A 22,117-nucleotide genomic window follows, 5' to 3' on the forward strand; every position below is an offset into this window, starting at 1 on the left:
GTAGATACAATAAAAATTAAACCCACTTCTCATGAAATAATGATATTAAAGAATTATAAGTGCTATGATAGAAGTATGCAAAAAACAAATGAATCTCAAAATTATCTTGTGTATTGGGTACTTAATGCAGTGTACTTTCCACTATCTTACATTAACAGTGAAACTTACTTTATTATCATTGTTAAACATTGTGAGGTAAGAAAAAGAGGAAAAAAAAAAGAAGGCAGGCTCTATATAAAATCATGTCTATCTACTCTCCTTATACATTATCTCTTTTCTTGAAACCATGTTAAATTATAAACACCGAAATACAATGATCCTAATTATATAATTCAATTACTTTTGGGAAAATTTTTAAAGCTACATGAAAATGTTTACTGTAATGTTTTTATATTTTTGAAATTGCAGGATTACTCTACGATGTCCATATTCACTGGATAATACTACCATAAAAATAAATGAGGTGCGAAAATCTGGAAACAGCCCAAGTGTCCATCAGAGGACGAGTGGATTAAAAAGCTTTGGTACATATATACTATGGAATACTACTCAGCCATAAGAAATGATGACATCGGATCATTTACAACAACATGGATGAACCTTGATAACATTATACTGAGCGAAATAAGTAAATCAGAAAAAACTAAGAACTATATGATTCCATACATAGGTGGAACATAAAAATGAGACTCAGAGACATGGACAAGAGTGTGGGGGTTACGGGGTATGGGGGAGGAGAAAGAGGGGGGTGGGGGAGGAGAGGGGCACAAAGAAAATCAGTTAGAAGGTGACGAAAGACAATTGGACTTTGGGTGATGGGAATGCAGCATAAGCAAATGGCAAAATAACCTAGAGCTGTTTTCTCTGAACATATGTACCCTGATTTATCAATGTCACCCCATTAAAATTAATCAAAAATAAAATAAAATAAAAATAAATGAGGTCAAATCCACATGGATTATGACAAATCTTTATTATATGTTAACTAAATGAAATAGAATAGGAAATAGTAAATATGCCATGATTACAAGTAATTAAAATGTACACATGAAAAAAAATCATATTTTCCCCTATTATTTATACTAAAGTGTCTTAAATTGATTCAGGAGAGAAATAATTTTAGTCTTAGCAAAGTAAGATGATGAAAATTTTGGCAAATGGTCTAACACTAACCATAAGTGCACAAAATATCAGAGACATTAATCACGTAACATAGATAAGCTTTTAAAATACCTTGTTTCCCTACTGACACAAATATATTGCAATAACATTATATAAGTCCCACTACACAAACTATACAACAAAGTATATCTATATACTTTCAAGTCTCAATTACACTATTATCCTGTACAATATTTAAAGCAGTAAAGTTCAAATAGTAATTTAAACAATAAAATTGAAACATTAAGCCAAAAAATTTTAAGAAATTAAATCTACTTTTTTTTTTAAGTGAGAGGCAGGGAAGCAAACAGACAGACTCCCACATGTGCTCTGACAGAGATCCACCCAGTAAGCCCACTATGGGGTGATACTCTGCCCATCTGAAACCATTGCTCTGTTACTCCGCAATAGAGCTATTTTAGCATCTGAGGCAAGGCCATGGTGCCATCTTAGCACCCAGGCCAACTTGCTCAAACCATTTGAGCTACGGCTGCAGGAGGGAAGTGCACAAAATATCAGAGACATTAATCACATAACATAGATAAGCTTTTAAAATACCTTGTTTCCCTACTGACACAAATATATTGCAATAACATTATATAAGTCCCACTACACAAACTATACAACAAAGTATATCTATATACTTTCAAGTCTCAATTACACTATTATACAAACAGAACAATGATAACTCATCAGAAATTAAGAAACTAAGTGGGTTATGCTCTCTATTAATCCTTTGGCTCTAAAGTAACTCATTTTTAACACCTAATAAGATGTTTAATTTCATACATAATATTCAAAGAATATATGGATCACACAATATATTTAAGTCATAAAATTAAGCTCTACTTAGATGAAAATACATGATTATTTTCAATTAATGCTCAGATAATTAACAATATCACATTATAGAGATTCTAAATATTATTCTGGTTGCATATAAAGCAAGAATATTCAAATAAACATAGCTTACCTATATGACCAACTTTAATTTTAAATGGTACATCCAGTTGACTCTACAAAAAGTACAGATGTAAAATATTATTAGTACATATACAGTTCAACAAAACAGATGACTTTTTTTCTCCTAGAATTATTTAAAGGATTTAAGTTAACTTACACCTTTCCTTTACCTTCAACACTTATTTATATTTATAAATATAGCCTGACCAAGCTATATTTGGTGGCACAGTGGATAGAGCGTCGGACTGGGATGCAGAGGACCTAAGTTTGAAACCCTGAGGCCGTCAGCTTGAGCACAGGCCCATCTGCCTTGAGTGCGGGCTCACCAGCTTGAGCGTGGGATCACAAACACAACCCCATGGTCACTAGCTTGAGCCCAAAGGTCTCTGGCTTGAGCAAGGGTTCACACGCTCTCCTGGAGCCCCGCAGTAAAGGCATATATGAGAAAGCAATTAATGAACTAAGGCGCTGCAACGAAGACTTGATGCTTCTCATCTCTCTTCCTTCCTGTCTGTCCCCATCTGTCCTTCTCTATTGCAAAAAAAAAATTTTTTTTAATATATATAAATATATAAAATACACATACACACACAAATTGGGTTATTCTCAAGTCCATAAAATTCAAGACTGATCTTTTAAAAATAAATAAGGGCCCTGGCCGGTTGGCTCAGTGGTAGAGTGTCGGCCTGGTGTGCAGGAGTCCCAGGTTCGATTCCTGGCCAGGGCACACATGAGAGGCACCCATCTGCTTCACCACCCCTCCCCCTCTCCTTCCTCTCTGTCTCTCTCTTCCCTCCTGCAGCCAAGGCTCCGTTGGAGCAAAGATGGCCTGGCACTGAGGATGGCTCTGTGGCCTCTGCCTCAGGCGCTAGAATGGCTCTGGTTGCAACAGAGCAGTGCCCTAGATGGGCGGAGCATCGCCCCCTGGTGAGCATGCCCGGTGGATCCCGGTCGGGCGCTTGCGGGAGTTGCGGGAGTCTGTCAGACTGCCACCCCGTTTCCAACTTCAGAAAAATACCAAAAGAAAATAAATAGGGAAAAGGTTTTACAGTAATAATGATTACCTAAGTTACCCATACCAGAATCACTACCACTTTTACCTTATTTGGGGGAAAAAATATGGGAAATTCCACTGTCAACAAGTACTTGTGAAGAGATTAAAAGTCCATTTTGCAAAGAATATCAGCAAAAAGATATTCTCTACTTTAATGGTGAAAAGGGAAACCTTTTCAATAAATGGTGCTTGGAAAACTGGATGCCCACTTGCAAAAGAATGCAATATACAAAAATTAACTAAAAATGGACCAAATACCTAAATATAAGACCTAAAACTGTAAAAATCCTTTGAAGAAAACATGAGGTAACATTTGCAGTAATTTCTTGAATATCACACCAAACACAAAGGCACAAAAGAAAAAAAGAGATAAAATGCAGTTTCATCAAAATTTAAAACTCTCGTGCATTAAAAAGGACATGACAACAGAGACACAAGATAACCTATGGAATGCAGGGACATATTTGCAAATCATGTATCTGATAAAGGTAAATATGAAAACTACATAACTTGACAAAAAAACAATAAAAATATTGATAATGGTTTTCAATAGTCATTTCTCCAAAGAACATATACAAATGGCTAATAAAACACATGAAAGGATGTTCAACCTTACTAGCCATGAGAGAAATACTAAGAAAAAACAAAATGAGATACCACTTTTCACCCATTAGGATGGGTATTAACAAAAACAGAAGATAAACGTTATTAAGAATGTGAAGAAATTGAAACCCTCGTGGACTGCTAGTGGGAACATAAAATGGTTCAACTGGTATAGAAAACAGTTTAGTAGTTACTGAAAAGGCTAAATATAAAATTACCATATAATCTATTCTATATAATACCATATAATTCAGCTCCTAGGTTTTTACCCACATAAGTTGAAAGCAGGGACTAGAACAGATATGTGTGTGCCAATGTTCATAGCAACATTGTTTAAATGAGCCAAAAGGCAAAAACTGTGCCAATCAATAGATAAACAAAATGTGGCATACACATATAAATTATTATTCGGCCATAAAAAGAAAAGATGTTCTGATACATGCTACAACATGGATGAACCTTGAAGGAATTAACACTGAGTGAAACCAGCCAGATAAAAAATGGCAAAAATAGCATGATTCCACCTATATGAGGTACCTGGAATAGGCAAATTAAGAGACAGACAATAGATTAGAGGTTACAAGGTCTACAGGGAGAGGTTATTTTTCTTTATGGTTACAGGGTTCCCCCTTTGGCATAATGAAAATGTTTGGAAACAGATACTGGTAGTGGTTGCACAATACTGTAAATGTAATTAATGCCACTCAATTCTACAGTAAAAAATGGTTTAAATGGTATAAAAAACTGAAGATGACTGGGGAAATTAATTTAAAAATATATAGAAAACATAAAAACATACCTATATAATTGTATGTCAATTATACTCAATAAATAAGTTTATAAAAATAAAAACACATAGAAATAAATACTAGAAGTATTTTTAAATGGAGCAATTAAACTGTCAGTTTGTGCTTTTAAGGATATTAAGAATCCATTTTGCAAAATTCACATTTTACAAAATTTATGATCAAAATTTTTTCTCAAATGATTTAAAGTGACAAAGTAAATCAGGAAAAAGTGTATATATAAATGCACTAACAAAGTTCTTATAGTCAAAACTTACCAGGGCATTTTCTTTAATTTCAAGATTCTTTAGGGCCACAGCTCCTACAAAATAATAATAATAATAATTAAATTGAACTATTGAAATATTTTTCATTTTAAAAGTTAGGTATAGTTTATTCCTAAAATGATATATTAAGTAAAAAAAATTACAAATAAATGTACAGAACAGAAAACAGAATCCAACTACAATTATATTAGTACACCTTCATTCTTCAATTTGTCTAAGATTTTAACTAAAACATCATTTATTGCAAGTTATAACCTCTGCACAGTTGCAGTGACATGTTTTTACATTTTAATCAAAATTACACAAATAATACAAATCTAGCAATGTAACATGATCTAAGAATAATATATGAAAAATGAATTGTATTTAAATATACTTGGTATGAACTGGAGAGAATTTTTTAAATCCCAAATAAACCAGATATATAAAATAAAGTTCCCAAACTGAAATGCAAAGAGAAAAATAAAACATAAAAAATGTCCAAGAACTGTAGGATAATTGTAATAGTTGTAATATGTACATAATGGGAATAACTGACGAAAAAAAAAGAGCAGCAAAAACAGTGGAGTAATAATGGCTGAGAATTTTCCAAAATTAGTGATAAACCATAGCTCAAGCAAACTCAGAGAACACGAAGTAGAATAACCCTCTGACACACACACACACACACACACACACACACACACAAATCTGCATTTAGGCATATCATAATTAAACTGAAGAAAAGCCAAAGATTAAGAAATATCTTGACAGTCATCCAGAAACTCCTCTTATGGCTATATATCCAAAGGAAAGGAAAATGGGAACACTCCCATGTTCATTGCGGCATTATTCACAACAGCCAAGATATGTTACCAACCTAAGTGTGTATATCAACAGATTAGTAGATAAAGATGTGATACACACACAGTGAAATATTCAACCATGACAAAAAAAGAAATCCTGCCATTTGCCATAACATGGATGGACTTTGGAGGGCATTATCTTTAATAAGATAAGCCAGACACAGACTGGTGCAGCCACTGTGGAAAATAGTATGGAGATTCCTCAAAAATTAAAAATGGAACTGCCTTTTGACCCAGCCATCCCACTTTTAGGAATATATCCCAAGAACACCACATCAATGATTCAAAAAAAAGAAATGCAGCCCCATGTTTATGGCAGCATTGTTTACAATAGCCAATATCTGGAAACAGCCCAAGTGCCTGTCAGTGGACCAGTAGATTCAACAGCTATGGTACATATAAACAATGGAATACTATGGAGCCATGAAAAAGAAGGAAATTTTACCTTTTGAGACAACATGGATGAACCTGGAAACTATTATGTTAAGTAAAATAAGCCAGGCAGAGAAAAAAAAAAATCATATGACCTCACTCATTTGAGGAATCCAATGAACAATTTGAACTGAGGAGTGGAATAGAGACAGAGGCGGGATCAATGGGTCCAGAGGGAAAGCGGACAGAGGGAAAAGGGATGATAGGAAGGGATCAGAAAAGGGAAAGAGATTGGTAAAGTTTTACACACATAACACAGCGTTATAGAGAACAGAAAAGCTAATCCTGGAGAAACAAAGGGAGGGCGTTGTGTAGAGGGGGAAAAGGGGAATGTTGAGGGGAACACGGGGGGAGGGGGATTGTAATAGTTGTAATACGTGCATAATGTGCATTTGGGGGAACACTAGAATCTATGTAAACACAATAACTTAAAATTTAAAAAAAAGAAAATGATAAGCCAGACACAGAAAAACAAATACTGTATGTGGGATATAAAAAAGTCAAACTCATAGAAATAGAGTAGAATGGTTGTTACCAGGGGCTGGTATGTGGGGAAATTGGGGAGATACTGTTAAACCTGCAACTAGAAAATGAGTAAGTTTTGGAGATTTAATGTACATCATAGTGATTACAGTTAATAATATTGCATTATGTACGCCAAAACTGCTAAGAGACTAAATCCTAAATGTTCTCCCCCCCCAAAAAAAAATGATAATTATGTGGTGTGATAAAGGTGTTAGCTAAAGCTACAGTGATAATCATACTACAACACAGGGTGGAGTAAGAGGAGGTTTACAGTTGTTCCTAAGGAATATAGTATACGATAATTAATAAACAAAACAGGAATAAATTCTGTGTTTTGCATATGCAGAACCACTAACCTACTTTTGCTCAACCGTTATAAAAATGTATCAAATCAACATGTTGTATACCTTAAATTTACACAATGTTATATGTAAATTAGATCAACAAAAAATGAAAAATCTCAAATGAAAACAGAGAAACACACATATATACATATAGCACACAACCCAACAGAGGTATAAGAAATAACTGACTTGACAAATTCACTAGAGAAAGTCGAAAGCTGACTCAAACTGAAAAAGAATGAATCAGAAAACTTGAAAACAAGTTATTCAGAAATACTGAGAAGCAAATATTTTAAATAAAGAAAAGTGAAACAAGCCTAAGGAACCCATGGGATATCATCAAATGTATGCATTATGGAAGTCCAAAAGGAGGAAAAATAAGGGAAAGAAAAGTTATTTGAAGAAATAGTGGCCAAAATCCCCAAATTTCAGGAAAGATGTGGACATATGAATCCAAGAGACAAAGGCAGCAAGAAATAATAGATATTACATATACAGATTCCTCTAAGATTATCAGTAGATTTATCTGCAGAACCTTGCAAGCCAGAACACAGAAATAAGATAGTTCAAAATTTTAAAGTACTGGAAAAAAAATGTCCACTGAGAATATTATACCCAGCAGAATATCTTACCTATTTCAAAAATGAGTAAAAAAATTAAGATATCCTCAGATAAACAAAGGCTGAGGGAGCTCATTACCAGTAGATAAATCTTACAAGAAATTTTAAAGGGAGAACAAGTTGAAAAAATGCTAGGGAGTAACTTAAAACCATATGAAAAAATATACATAAAGTTCTGAAGTAATGGTAAATACATGGAGAAATAAAAGAAACAGTATTAGTATAATTTTATTTTGTAATTTTACTTTTGTTCTTTTACAGAATTTAAAAGGTAAAGGAATAAAAAAAGAATAAATCCATGTTAATAGATACATAATGTATAAAAATGTTATATAACATCAATAACAAAGTTGGGGAGGCAGGCCCAAGTCCTTCTGATTGAGGCCCAAAAAAGAGAAAAAAAAAAGTTGGGGAGGTGAACTAGAAATGACTAAAGCTACTGATTTGATTAAAGTTGACATCACTTTAAAATATACTGTTGTAAATTTAAAATATTATGTCATCCCTGTGGAACCACAAAGAAAATATCTATAGAATATATACAAAAGGAAATAAGGGTATCAAAATGTGTCGTTACATAAAAAACTGAACACAAGAGTAAGGAAAAAATGACAAAGTTAAAAGACATTTTAAAAATAATTAACAAAATGGCAATAGTAACTTCCTTCTCAGTAATTTTTATTGAATTTATTGGTATGACATCAGTTAATAAAATTATATAGGTTTCGGGCATACAATTCTATAATACATCATCTCTATACTGTATTGTGTGCTCAACACCCCAAGTCAAGTCTCCTTCCAACACCACTTATCTCCCCATACCCTCTTCTACCTCCTCCCAATCCTCTTGGTAATTACCACACCAGTGTCTCTATGAGTTTATTTTTGTGCTTAATCCCTCACCTTTTCACCCAGATCTGCAACCCTTCTCCCCTCTGACAGCTGTCAGTCTGTTCCTACCTATAAGTCTGTCTCTATTCTGTTTTTTAATTTATTTTGTTCATTAGATTCCCCATATGAGTGAAATCACTTAGCATAATACTATCAAGGTCCATCCACGCTGTTGCAAAGGGTAAGATTTCCTTTTTTGTTTTTGTTTTTTTATGGCCTAATATTATTCCATTGTGTAAATGAACCACAGCATTTGTATCCACTCATCTACTCATCTGGCTATTGTAAATAACATTGTAATGAACATAGGAGCGCAGATATTCATTCAAATTAGTGTTTCAGGGTTTCTTCAGGTATATTCCCACAAGTAGAATCGCTGGGTCATAAAGCAGTTCCATATTTAATTTTTTTGAAGTCAATCCCATACTGCTTTCCACGTGGCTGTACCAGTCTGTATTCCCACCAACAGTGGACAAGGGATCCCTTTTCTCCATATCTTCACCAAAATTTTTTTTTTTTTTTTCTTTTATTTTTTTAATTTTTTTTTCATTTTTCTGAAGCTGGAAACAGGGAGAGACAGTCAGACAGACTCCCGCATGCGCCCGACCGGGATCCACCCGGCACGCCCACCAGGGGCGGTGCTCTGCCCCCCAGGGGGCGATGCTCTGCCCATCCTGGGCGTCGCCATATTGCGACCAGAGCCACTCTAGCGCCTGAGGCAGAGGCCACAGAGCCATGCCCAGCGCCCGGGCCATCTCTGCTCCAATGGAGCCTTGGCTGCGGGAGGGGAAGAGAGAGACAGAGAGGAAAGCGTGGCGGAGGGGTGGAGAAGCAAATGGGCGCTTCTCCTGTGTGCCCTGGCCGGGAATCGAACCCGGGTCCTCCGCACGCTAGGCCGACGCTCTACCGCTGAGCCAACCGGCCAGGGCCACTTCACCAAAATTTATTGTTGATTTATTGATGACAGCCATTCTGACAAGTGAGATGTTATCTCACTGTGGTTTTAATTTGCAATTCTCTGATAATTACTAAGAGTGAGCATCTTTTCATATGACTATTGGTCATCTGTATGTCTTCTTTGGAGAAGTATCTATTCAGGTCCTTTACCTATTTTTAATTAGATTGCTTTTGTGGTGTTGAATTGTATAAGTTCTCTATAAATTTTGTATAATATATATTAACCCTTTATCAGATGTATCACTGGCATGTAGGCTCTCCCATTCAGTGGGCTGTCTTTTTATTTTGTTGATGGTTCCCTTGGCTTTGCAAAACCTTTTTAGTTTGATGTAGTCCTCCCTTTTATATCTATTTCCCTTGCCCAAGGAGACAGATTAGAAAAAATATATATTGTTAAAAGAAATGTACGAGATTTTACTGCCTATGTTTTATTCTAAAATCCCTAGGGTTTTGGTACTAACATTTAAATTTTTAATCCATTTCAGGTTACTCTTGTTTGTTGTAAGAAGGTGGTCTAGTTTTGTGTTTTTCTTTCATCTGTCCAATTTTCTCAACACCATTCACTGAATAGGCTGTTTTCATCCCATTGAATGTTCTTGCCTCCTTTGTCAAATATTAGCTGACCATAAACGAGTGGGTTTATTTCTGGACTATTTTGTTCTATTGAGTTGTATGTATGTTTTTTTTATTCCAGCACCATGCTGTTTTGATTACTATGGTCTTGTAGTATAGTTAGCTATATTGGGGAGTGTGATTCCTCCAACTTTGTTCTTCTTTCTCAAGATTGCTGTGGCTATTCAATGTCATTTGAGGTTCCATATAAATTTTTGGAATGTTTGTTCTAGTTCTGTGAAACATGCCATTGGTATCTTGATAGGCATTGTGTTGAATCTATAGATTGCTTTGGGTAGTATGAACATTTGAATATGTTCATTCTTCCTATCCATGAAAAACATATATGCTTCCACTTATTTGTATCTTCTGCAATTTTTTTCTTCAGTGTCATAATTTTCTAAGTACAAGTCTTTCTCAGTACAGGTCTTTCTTGGTTAAATTTATTCCTAGGTATTTCATTCTTTTTGAAGAAACTGTGAATGGGATTGTTTTCTGTTTCCCTTTCTGATAAATTATTACTGGTATATAAAAATGCAACTGATTTTTGGTTACTTTGTATCTTGCTACTTTATAAATTAATTTATCCACGCTAGTAGTTTTTGATGGTATCTTTAGGGTGTGCTATGGACAATATCAAGTCATCTGCAAGTAATGATAGTTTTACTTCTTCCTTTCCAAATCAGATACCTTTTTTGTCTGACTGCTGAGGCTAGGACTTGAGTAAGTATGATGAAAGCAAGTATCTCTGTCTCCTTCCCAATCTTAAGTAAAATGTTTTTAGTTTTTGCCTGTCAAGTATGATGTTGGTGAGGGTTGTCATATGTGGCCTTTATTACATTGAAATATGTTCCCTCTATTCCCACTTTACTGAGAGTTATTATCATTTCTGACCGGTTCTTTTTTATGGTTTCTATGTCCTCTTCCATGCTGTTGTAGTTCTAAGTTCCTTGAACATCCTTTAACCATTTTTCTGAACTCTATATCTGATAAGTTGTTTGCCTCCATTTCATTTAGTTCTTTTTCTGGAGATTTCTCCTGTTCTTTTATTTGGAACATGTTTCTTTGTCTCCCTATTTTGGCTGCTTCTTTTTGTTTGTTTCTATGTATTAGGTAGAGCTGCTATGACTCAGTCTTGGTAGGTGGTCTTATGTAGAAGGTGTCCTGTGGGATTATCAATAATTAATTTAAATGTATACAGACTCCCCAATCAAAAGACAAAGTTGGGCACAATGGATTTTTAAAAATAATATAGGATCCTACTATATGCTGTCTACAAGAGACTCACTTTAGCTGTAACAACACATATAGGTTGAAATAAAAGGACGAAAAAAGATTTCCTGTGCAAACAATAATCAAAAGGCAGAGATGTATGCATGTGTTACGTGCCATTGAGTCAGCTCCCACTCCTGGTGACCACATGAATGAATGGTATCCACATTGTCCAGTCCTCAACAGCCCTGCTCAGCTTCTGAAGACTCATACCTGTAGCTTCTTTGTGGAGTCAATCCACTTATATGTGGTTTTCCTCTTCTCCTGCTACCTTCTATTTTTTTCCAGAATTGTCTTTTCCAAAGAACTCTGCCTTCTTATGATATGACCAAATTAGGACAGCTTCAGTTTTGACATTTTTACCTCCAGCAATGTTTCAAGCTTAATTTGCTCAAGGACCCACTTATTCATCATTCTGGTGGTCTAGGGCAGTGGTCCTCAAACCCTGGGCCGCGGACCAGTACCAGTCTGTGGGCCATTTGGTACCGGTCTGCAGAGTAAGAATAAATAACTTACATTATTTCCGTTTTATTTATATTTAAGTCTGAACGATGTTTTATTTTTTTTAAATGACCAGATTCGGAGGCCTGAAGATGTCAGCAGAGTAGGCAGATGCACAGACTCCCAGCTCTCACCACCAAACTATAATACAAATCAACTTAGGAAAAGTCAGCATGAAAAACCAACTCTGGACTACAAGAACAGCTCTCAAAAACCAAGGAGCAAAGAAGAAACCACAACAAACCAGGTAGGGAGTGCCTGAATCTCCCCTGCTTACAGGAACGGAGGGGAGGGTGAGGCTAAGAGCCCAGAGAGGCTCTCACTTCAGAGAAAAGAGCAGAAAATAATGCTCACAGCCACTTGCCTGGCGACCAGGGAGCGAGGTGTGTTGAAAGGACTGGCTTATCTTCCAAGTGGAAAGGGGAGAGAGAGGGACAGATGGTGAGGAGCAGAGGAATGCAGGGGACAACCTAAAAAAGCTGACTCATCCAGTACTAGAGTCAGCCATAGCTGGAGGAGGGACTGATCCTTGCAAAGAACAGAACTGAATTGCTTCCAGATCATAAATCTCCAGACATCTCTCCAGCTCAAATCAGCACAAGAAACAGCTGAAAACAAGAAGTGGGGAGGAGGGGCAGTAACTCAGGTCTCCATGGAGATCTGAGATACACCTCCCCCTACTGAAGCTGAGAAAACACCATGCCCCCAGGGAGATTAATTGGTGGAAGAGGCCTTCAGAGTCTCAGGTTACACCCATCGGCATTCCTGGATACAGTTTCAAGGAAGCTCCCTGCTGAGATCAGTAAACAAGATTATCACCTGTTAAGAAAACAAACAAATCAAGACTTCAAAGCAACCCAAACCGAAAGTGGATTACAAATAATAGCTGATGCCAACCCAAGAAGACCTAGAAATAACACATTTGAAAATTGGAGGCAGACAACACCAAGCCTATACTCAACCAGCTCTACAAGTAAAACACCCAAACACAGAAATGAGAAGACAAAGAAGTGCAATCCAAATGAAACCACAAGAGAAACCTTCAGGAATTGAACTGAGTGATATGGAAATAACCAAACTTCTGGATGCGGAGTTCAAAATAATGATTGTAAAAATGCTTAGGGATCTTAGAACAACAATGGATGGTCATTACGAACACCTAAATAAAGAAATAGCAAGTATAAAAAAGGATACTGAAATATTAAAAAAGAATCAGTCGGAGATGACAAACACTATATCAGAAATGAAGACCACAATGGAAGGAATTAAAAACAGGATGGATAGAGCTGAGGATCAAATCAGTGAGTTGGAAGATCAACTTGAATGAAGGCAAGAAAGCAGAGAAGAAAAAAGAAAAGAGACTCAAAAAGTCTGAGGAAGCTCTTAGAGAGCTCTGTGACAACATGAAGAGAAATAACATCCGCATCATACGTGTTCCTGAAGAAGAAAAGAAAGAACAAGGAATAGAGACTTTGCTCAATCATATCATAGCTGAAAACTTCCCTAAATTAATGCAGGAGAAACTCTCACAAGTTCAAGAAGCACAGAGAACTCCATTAAAGAGAAACTCAAAGAAACCTACACCAAGATACATCATAATTAAAATACCAAAGCTAAGTGATAAAGAGAAAATATTAAAAGCTGCTAGAGAAAAAAAGGCTATCACCTACAAAGGACCCCCCTTAAGGATGACATCAGACTTCTCAACAGAAACATTTGAGGCCAGAAGGGAATGGCAAGAAATATTCAAAGTAATGCAGAACAAGAACCTACAACCAAGACTACTTTATCCAGCAAGGCTATCATTTAAAATTGAAGGACAAATAAAAAGCTTCCCAGAAAAAAAAAAAACCCTCAAGGAATTCATTACAATCAAACCAATGCTGCAGGAAATGTTAAGTGGCATGGTGTAAACAGATCACAGTGGGAAAAGAACATAGCAAAAAAGGAATACAAATTTAAGGAATAAAATGGCAATAAAAAACTACATATCAATAATAACCTTAAATGTAAATGGATTAAATGATCCAATCAAAAGACATAGGGTAGCTGCATGGATAAGAAAACAGAACCCGTACATATGCTGTCTACAAGAGAAACACTTTAAAACAAAAGATGCACATAGACGGAAGGTAAAAGTATGGAAAAAATATTTCATGCAAATGGAAATGAAAAAAAAAGTTGGGGTAGCAATACTTATATCAGACAAAATGGACTTTAAAACAAAGACTATAGTAAGAGAAAAAGAAGACCACTACATAATGATAAAAGGAGCAATACAATAGGAAGATATAACTATTATAAATATCTAAGCACCTAATATAGGAGCACCTAAATATATAAAGCAGACTTCGATGGATATAAAGAGCAAGATCAACAGCAATACTATAATAGTAGGGCATTTAACGGCCCTGGCCGGTTGGCTCAGTGGTAGAGTGTCGGCCTGGCGTGCAGGAGTCTCGGGTTCAATTCTCGGCCAGGGCACACAGGAAAAGCGCCCATCTGCTTCTCCACCCCTCCTTTCCTTCCTCTAGGTCTCTCTCTTCCCCTCCCGCAGCCAAGGCTCCATTGGAGCAATGTTGGCCCAGGCACTGAGGATGGCTCCATGGCCTCTGCCTCAGGCGCTAGAATGGCTCTGGTTGCAACAGAGCGATGTCCAGATGGGCAGAGCATCACCCCTTGGTGGGCGTGCCAGGTGGATCCCGGTCAGGTGCATGCAGGAGTCTGTCTGACTGCCTCCGTTTCCAACTTCAGAAAAATAAATGGTGGCCTAACACCAAAAAAAAAAAACCCACAAAAAAAAAAAAAAACAGTAGGGGATTTAAATACCCCATTAACATCACTAGATAGATCCTCAAGAAAGAAAATTAACAAAGAAACAGCAGACTTAAAGGACATACTAGATCAACTCGATTTAATAAATATCTTCAGAACCTTTCACCCTATAGCAGCTGAATATACATTCTTTTCAAGTGCTCATGGTACATTCTCTAGGATAGACCACATGTTAGGGCACAAAGGTGGTCTCAACAAATTTAAGAAGACTGAAATCATATCAAGCACTTTCTCTAATCACAATGGCATGAAACTAGAAATCAACCACAACAGAAAAGCTCAAAAATTCTCAAACACATGGAAACTAAATAGCAGGTTGTTAAATAACAAATGGATTAAGAATGAGATCAAAGAATAAAAAAATTCCTAGAAACGAATGACAATGAGCATACAACAATTCAAAATTTATGGGACACAGCAAAAGCACTACTGAGGGGGAAGTTCATAGCACTACAGGCACACTTTAAGAAACAAGAAAAAGCTCAAATAAAGAACTTAACCCTGCATCTAAAAGAACTAGAAAAAGAACAGCAAGTAAAGCCCAGAGGTAGTAGAAGGAAGGAAATAATAAAGATCAGAGCAGAAATAAATGACATGGAGGCTAAAGAAACAATACAGACGATCAATGAAACTAGGAACTGGTTCTTTGAAAAGGCAAACAAGATCGATGAACCTTTAAGTAGACTCACCAAGAATAAAAGAGAGGACTCAAATAAAATTAGAAATGAGAGTGGAGAAATAACTACTGACACAACAAAAATACAAAATATTGTAAGAAAATACTATGAAGAGGTCCTGGCCGGTTGGCTCAGTGGTAGAGCGTCGGCCTGGCATGCAGAAGTCCCGGGTTCGTTTCCCGGCCAGGGCACACAGGAGAGGTGCCCATCTGCTTCTCCATCCCTTCCCCTCTCATTCTTCTCTGTCTCTCTCTTCCCCTCCCGCAGTGAGGCTCCATTGGAGCAAAGATGGCCCGGGCGCTGGGGATGGCTCCTTGGCCTCTGCCCCAGGCGCTAGAGTGGCTCTGGTCGCAACAGAGCGACACCCCGGAGAGGCAGAGCATTGCCCCCTGGTGGGCAGAGCGTCGCCCCCTGGTGGACGTGCCCGGTGGATCCCAGTCGGGCGCATGCGGGAGTCTGTCTGACTGTTTCCCCCTGTTTCCAGCTTCAGAAAAATACAAAAAAAAAAAGAAAATACTATGAAGAATTGTATGCCAAAAAACTAGACAACCTAGATGAAATGGACAAATTCCTTGAGACATACAATCTTCCAAAAATCAATCTGGAAGAATCAGAAAACCTAAACAGACCAATTACAACAAATGAGATCAAAACAGTTATCAAAAAACTCCCAACAAAGAAAAGTCCTGGGCCTGATGGCTTCACAAGTGAATTATACCAAATATTCAAAGAAGAACTGACTCCTATCTTTCTCAAGCTATTTCAAAAAATTCAAGAGGAAGAAAGACTTCCAAGCTCCTTTTATGAGGTGAGCATAATACTGACTCCAAAACCAGGCAAAAACAACACAAAGAAAGAAAATTATAGGCCAATATCCCTGGAGAATATAGATGCTAAAATCCTCAACAAAGTATTAGCAAACCAGATCCAACAATATATGGAAAAAATCATACACCATGATCAAGTGGGATTTATTCTGGGGAGGCAAGGCTGGTACAATATCTGCAAATCAATCAATGTGATTCATCATATAAACAAAAGGAGAAAAACCACATGATAATTTCAATAGATGCAGAAAAAGCATTTGATAAAATCCAGCACCCGTTCATGATCAAAACTCTCAACAAAGTGGAAATACAGGGAACATACCTCAACATGATAAAAGCCATCTATGACAAACCCACAGCCAACATCATACTCAATGGGAAAAAATTAAAAGAAATCCCCTTAAGTTCAGGAACAAGGCAGGGGTGCCCTTTTTCACCACTCTTATTCAACATAGTTCTGGAAGTCCTAGCCACAGCAATCAGACAAGAAGAAGAAATAAAAGCATTCAAGTTGGAAAAGAAGAAGTAAAGCTATCATTATTTGTAGATGATATGATATTGTATATAGAAAACCCTAGAGTCTCAGTCAAAAAACTACTGGACCTGGCCCTGGCCGGTTGGCTCAGTGGTAGACCGTCGGCCTGGCGTGCAGAAGTCCCGGGTTCGATTCCCAGCCAGGGCACACAGGAGAAGCGCCCATCTGCTTCTCTACCCCTCCCCCTCTCTGCCTCTCTCTTCCCCTCCCACAGCCGAGGCTCCACTGGAGCAAAGATGGCCCGGGCGCTGGGGATGGCTCCTCGGCCTCTGCCCCAGGTGCTAGAGTGGCTCTGGTCGCAACAGAGCGACCCCCCAGAGGGGCAGAGCATCGCCCCCTGGTGGGCAGAGCGTTGCCCCCTGGTGGGCGTGCCAGGTGGATCCCGGTCGGGCGCATGTGGGAGTCTGTCTGACTGTCTCTCCCCATTTCCGGCTTCAGAAAAGTACAGGGGAAAAAAAAAAAAAAAAACTACTGAATCTGAGAAATGAATTCAGCAAAGTGGCAAGATATAAAATCAAAGCTCAGAAATCAGAGGCATTTTTGTACACCAACAATAAACAGTCAGAAAGAGAAATTAAGGAAACAATCTCCTTCACCATTGCAACCAAAAAAATAAAGTACCTAGGAGTACATTTAACCAAGGAGACTAAAGACTTGTACTCGGAAAATTATAAAACATTGATAAAATAAATCAAGGAAGATATAAACAAGTGGAAGGATATACCGTGCTCATGGTTAGGAAGAATAAACACCATTAAAATGTCTATATTACCCAAAGTAATTTATAAATTCAATGCAATACCAATTAAAATACCAATGACATACTTTAAAAATATAGATCACATATTCCAAAAGTTTATATGGAACCAAAAGAGAACACAAATAGCCTCAGCAATCTTAAAAAAGAAGAATAAAGTGGGAGGTATCACACTTCCTGATATCAAGTTATACTTCAAAGCCATTGTACTCAAAACAGCCTGGTACTGGCATAAGAACAGGCATATAGATCAATGGAACAGAACAGAGAACCCAGAAATAAACCCACAGCTCTATGGACAACTGATATTTGACAAAGGAGGTAAGAGCATACAATGGAGTAAAGACAGCCTCTTTAATAAATGGTGTTGGGAAAACTGGACAGCTACCTGCAAAAAAATGAAACTAGACCACCAACTTACACCATTCACAAAAATAAACTCAAAATGGATAAAAGACTTAAACATAAGCTGTGAAACCATAAGCATCTTAGAAGAAAAACATAGGCAGTAAGCTCTCTGACATCTCTCGGAGCAATATATTTGCTGATTTATCTCCATGGGCAAGTGAAATAAAAGACAGGATAAACAAATGGGACTATATCAAACTAAAAAGCTTTTGCACAGCTAAAGACAATAAGAACAGAATAAAAAGACAAACTACACAATGGGAGAACATATTTGACAATACGTCTGATAAGGGGTTAATAACCAAAATTTATAAAGAACTCGTAAATCTCAACACCAGGAAGACAAACAATCCAATCAAAAAATGGGCAAAAGAGATGAATAGACACTTCTCCAAAGAGGACATACAGATGGCCAACAGGCATATGAAAAAATGCTCAACATCACTAATCATTAGAGAAATGCAAATTAAAACCACAATGAGATATCACCTCACACCAGTCAGAATGGCGCTCATCAACAAAACAACACAGAATAAGTGCTGTCAAGGATGTGGAGAAAAGGGAACCCTCCTGCACTGCTGGTGGGAATGCAGACTGGTGCAGCCTCTGTGGAAAACAGTATGGAGATTCCTCAAAAAACTGAAAATCGAACTGCCTTTTGACCCAGCTATCCCACTTTTAGGAATATACCCCAAGGACACAATAGAACGGCTCGAAAAGGAGAAATGCACCCCCATGTTTATGGCAGCATTGTTCACAATAGCGAAGATCTGGAAACAGCCCAAGTGTCTGTCAGATGACAAGTGGATTAAAAAGCTTTGGTATATATATACTATGGAATACTACTCAGCCAAAAGAAATGATGACATCAGATCATTTACAATAACATGGATGGACCTTGATAACATTATACAGAGTGAAATAAGTAAATCAGAAAAAAACTAAGAACTATATGAATCTATACATAGATGGGACATAAAAATGAGACTCAGAGACATGGGCAAGAATGTGATGGTAACGGGGGGGGGCGGGGAGGGATGGGGTGGGAAGGAGAGAGAGGGGGTGGGGGAGGGCAGGGGCACAAAGAAAACCAGATAGAAGGTGATGGAAGACAATTTGACTTTGGGTGAGGGGTATACAGCATAATCAAATGTCAAAATAATCTGGAGATGTTTTCTCTCAACATATGTACCCTGATTTATCAATGTCACTTCATTAAATTTAATAAAAATAAAATTAAATTAAAAAAGTTGAAAACAATATCGTAAATAAAAGAAACATTTTATCAATTGCAACAATAATACATTATAATATGATAAATGCTTAAAACATTTGTAATATTTTATATTGTAATTATGCTTACATGCCTATTAATTTTTAATAATTGTAATAAAAAAGTACTCATTTAGGTAATATCTAAACGAGTACTTTTCCATTACTTTTCCATTGAATGAATATTTTTTGTCAATGTATCATCTTGTAACAATATATTGCAAATATCTAAACAAGAAATATCTTTCATATTAAATATTACGTGAATTGTGAAAAAAAAAATGACCACACCTGGCCGGTTGGCTCAATGGTAGAGCATCGGCCTGGCATGCAGGAGTCACAGGTTCAATTCCTGGCCAGGGCACATAGGAGAAGCGCCCATCTGCTTCTCCACCCCTCCCCCTCTCCTTCCTCTCTGTCTCTCTCTTCCCCTCCTGCAGCCAAGGGTCCACTGGAGCAAAGTTGGCCCGGGCACTGAGGATGGCTCTATGGCCTCTGCCTCAGGCGCTAGAATGGCTCTGGTTGCAACAGAGCAATGGCCCAGATGGGTGGAGTATCGCCCCTGGTGGGCATGCTGGGTGGATCCTGGCCAGGCGCATGTGGGAGTCTGTCTGACTGCCTCCCCATTTCCAACTTCAGAAAAATACAAAAAAAAAAAAAAAAAAAAAAAAGACCAGATTCCCTCTGTTACATCCTTGTAAGACTCACTCTTGACACTTGTCTCGATCACATGATACATTTATCCATCCCACCATAAAGGCCTGTCCGTGAAAACATTTTCTGACATTTAACAGGTCCATGGCCCAAAAAAGGTTGGGAACCACTGGTCTAGGGTTTCCGAGAGCTTTCCCTCAACACTGTATTTCAAATGAATCTTTCCCCCCTCAATCAGCCTTCTTCATTGTCCAGCTTTCTCATCCACACACAGCAACTGGGAATGTGTGGATGATCTTAGCCCTGGTCCCTAATGACACATCCTTGCTCTTGATGATCTTTCCTAATTCTTCCACTGCTGCCAAGTCTCAGCCTCCTCTTGATTTCTTTGGTGCTGTCTCCATTTGAAATGTTGACTGCACCAAGGTATGCAAAATCTTTAACAATGTCAATATCTTCATAGTCTGTTAAAGTTGTGTATTTCTTCTACAGTCATGATTTTTGTCTCCTTGATGTTCAAATCACTAATGCTTTGGCAATTTCTCCTCTAAAAGTTATTTCAAACCACTGCTACTTTCAGCCAGTAAGATGGTCATCTACATATCTTAAGTTATTAATATTTCTTCTACCAATTTTCACTCCTCCTACCTCTGAGTCTATCTAGTCCAGTGTCCATATATATGTCCTAGTACAGATTTTAAACACAGGAAGAGAAAATGCACCCTTGTTTGACAACTTTACATATAGGAAACCATTCTGTCTCACCATATTCTGTCCTGAGTGGCTTTTTGCGCACAACAAAAGTTATACATCAAAACACTCAAGTGCTGAGACACACCCATTTCTTTAAGAGATATTTACAGCTTTTCATGATCCACAAAGTCAAAGGCTTTACTGTAGTCTATAAAACATAGACTAACCTTCTTCCGAAATTCTTTGGAGCATGCTAGTATCCAAAGAATGTCCACAATTAGACCTCAAGTACCTCTTCCTTTACTGAACCAGGGTGAACACCCAGCACTTCTTGTTCTACCTAATGTAGAAATCTTTGTTATATCACCTTGAGCATCACTTTGTGTGTGAAATTAAGGTGATGGTCCTATAATTATTGCACTTCTTGGCCTCTCCTTTCTTAAAACTTGGGATGTATATTGACCATTTCCAGTTTGTAGGCCTCTGTTTTATTTTCCATTATTTCTTGATATATCCACATTAGGATTTTTGAGAGATCAGTCTCTGTGGTTTTATAGGTATCCCAGTTAACCCTGGTAATCTACTTTTCCCAATACTTTCAGAGCAGTTTTCACTTCACTTTCTAGAATTACAGGTTCTTCCTCTTAAGAATCTTCTCTAAAGGTATCTGTCATCTGTCTTTTCTGTATGGATTTTTCAATATATTGTTGCCACTTTCCCTTATTTTCTTCTGGTCAGATAATCTCTCTCCTTGGTGATAGTTCTGCCTTCCTATTTTCAGTTTGAATTTCATTTTAGTTCTTGAATCTTCTGATAGAGGTCACTTGTTTTTCCTTTTTTATTATTCTCTTCTATCTCGTTACATGGACTACTGTAATAGTGCTCTTCATTCTACATGATAGTACTTGAAAAACTGCATTCAACATTCTCAACTTGCTTTTGTCACCTTTTTACTTTTGTCTGTCTTTAAGAATTGTTTAGTGTACCTTCCTTCATCCATCTTGATTTTTCCTTCTAGCATTGTTTTTTCTTAATCTTCTCTAATAAGATTTCTAGTTTCAATCTACAGTTCTTCTGGTTCTCAGTCAATCAAGTTTAATAGTCTCTTTTTTTTGGACTTCAAATCCATCAGGAATGTTATTTACATTATATTTTGGCACTACAATTCTTAGTGTTCTTTGGCTTTATTCTAATGTTTCATAGTTGCTGGTCAGCACCACAGTCTGCTCCTGTTCTGGCTTTGGCAGAGCGAATGCAACCTCTCCATCTCCTGCTTCCAATTACATAGTCTATATGATTAGGTATTAACCATCTGGTGACATCCACGTACACAGTCTTCTGTTCAGCTGTTTGAGGCATGTGTTTGCAATTGACAAGCTGCTGGCTGCACAGAAATCCATGAGCCAATTTCCTGCTTCATTTATGACCCCTAATTTCCTACTTTTGCATTCCAATCACCTATAATTTTCAGCATGTTTGGTTTGAAGTGTGATCAAATTTTTCTTGGATATTTACAGGAACTTTTGATTTCATCTTGTTCAGCTTCTGTAGCTGGGAGAACTGAATGATGGTTATGATGCTTACATTATTAGGTTTTCCTAGAAGTC

The 22,117-nt window shown here is 37.3% G+C and overlaps 1 protein-coding gene across 4 annotated transcripts in view; it reads right to left on the bottom strand.

The window, feature by feature from the left end:
- VPS13A (vacuolar protein sorting 13 homolog A) overlaps nt 1-22,117 on the bottom strand; it is a 224,969-nt gene that overhangs the window by 191,138 nt on the left and 11,714 nt on the right. For all 4 annotated transcript variants that reach the window (XM_066257049.1, XM_066257048.1, XM_066257050.1 and 1 more), the window contains exons 2-3: nt 4,845-4,888; nt 2,135-2,177 (exon numbers count right to left, since the gene is read on the bottom strand). In XM_066257049.1, coding sequence (XP_066113146.1) covers nt 2,135-2,177; nt 4,845-4,888 — 87 coding nt within the window. The remainder of the gene's footprint in view (nt 1-2,134; nt 2,178-4,844; nt 4,889-22,117) is intronic.

This window comes from Saccopteryx bilineata, chromosome 2 (assembly GCF_036850765.1).
Source record: "Saccopteryx bilineata isolate mSacBil1 chromosome 2, mSacBil1_pri_phased_curated, whole genome shotgun sequence".
NCBI lineage: Eukaryota > Metazoa > Chordata > Mammalia > Chiroptera > Emballonuridae > Saccopteryx > Saccopteryx bilineata.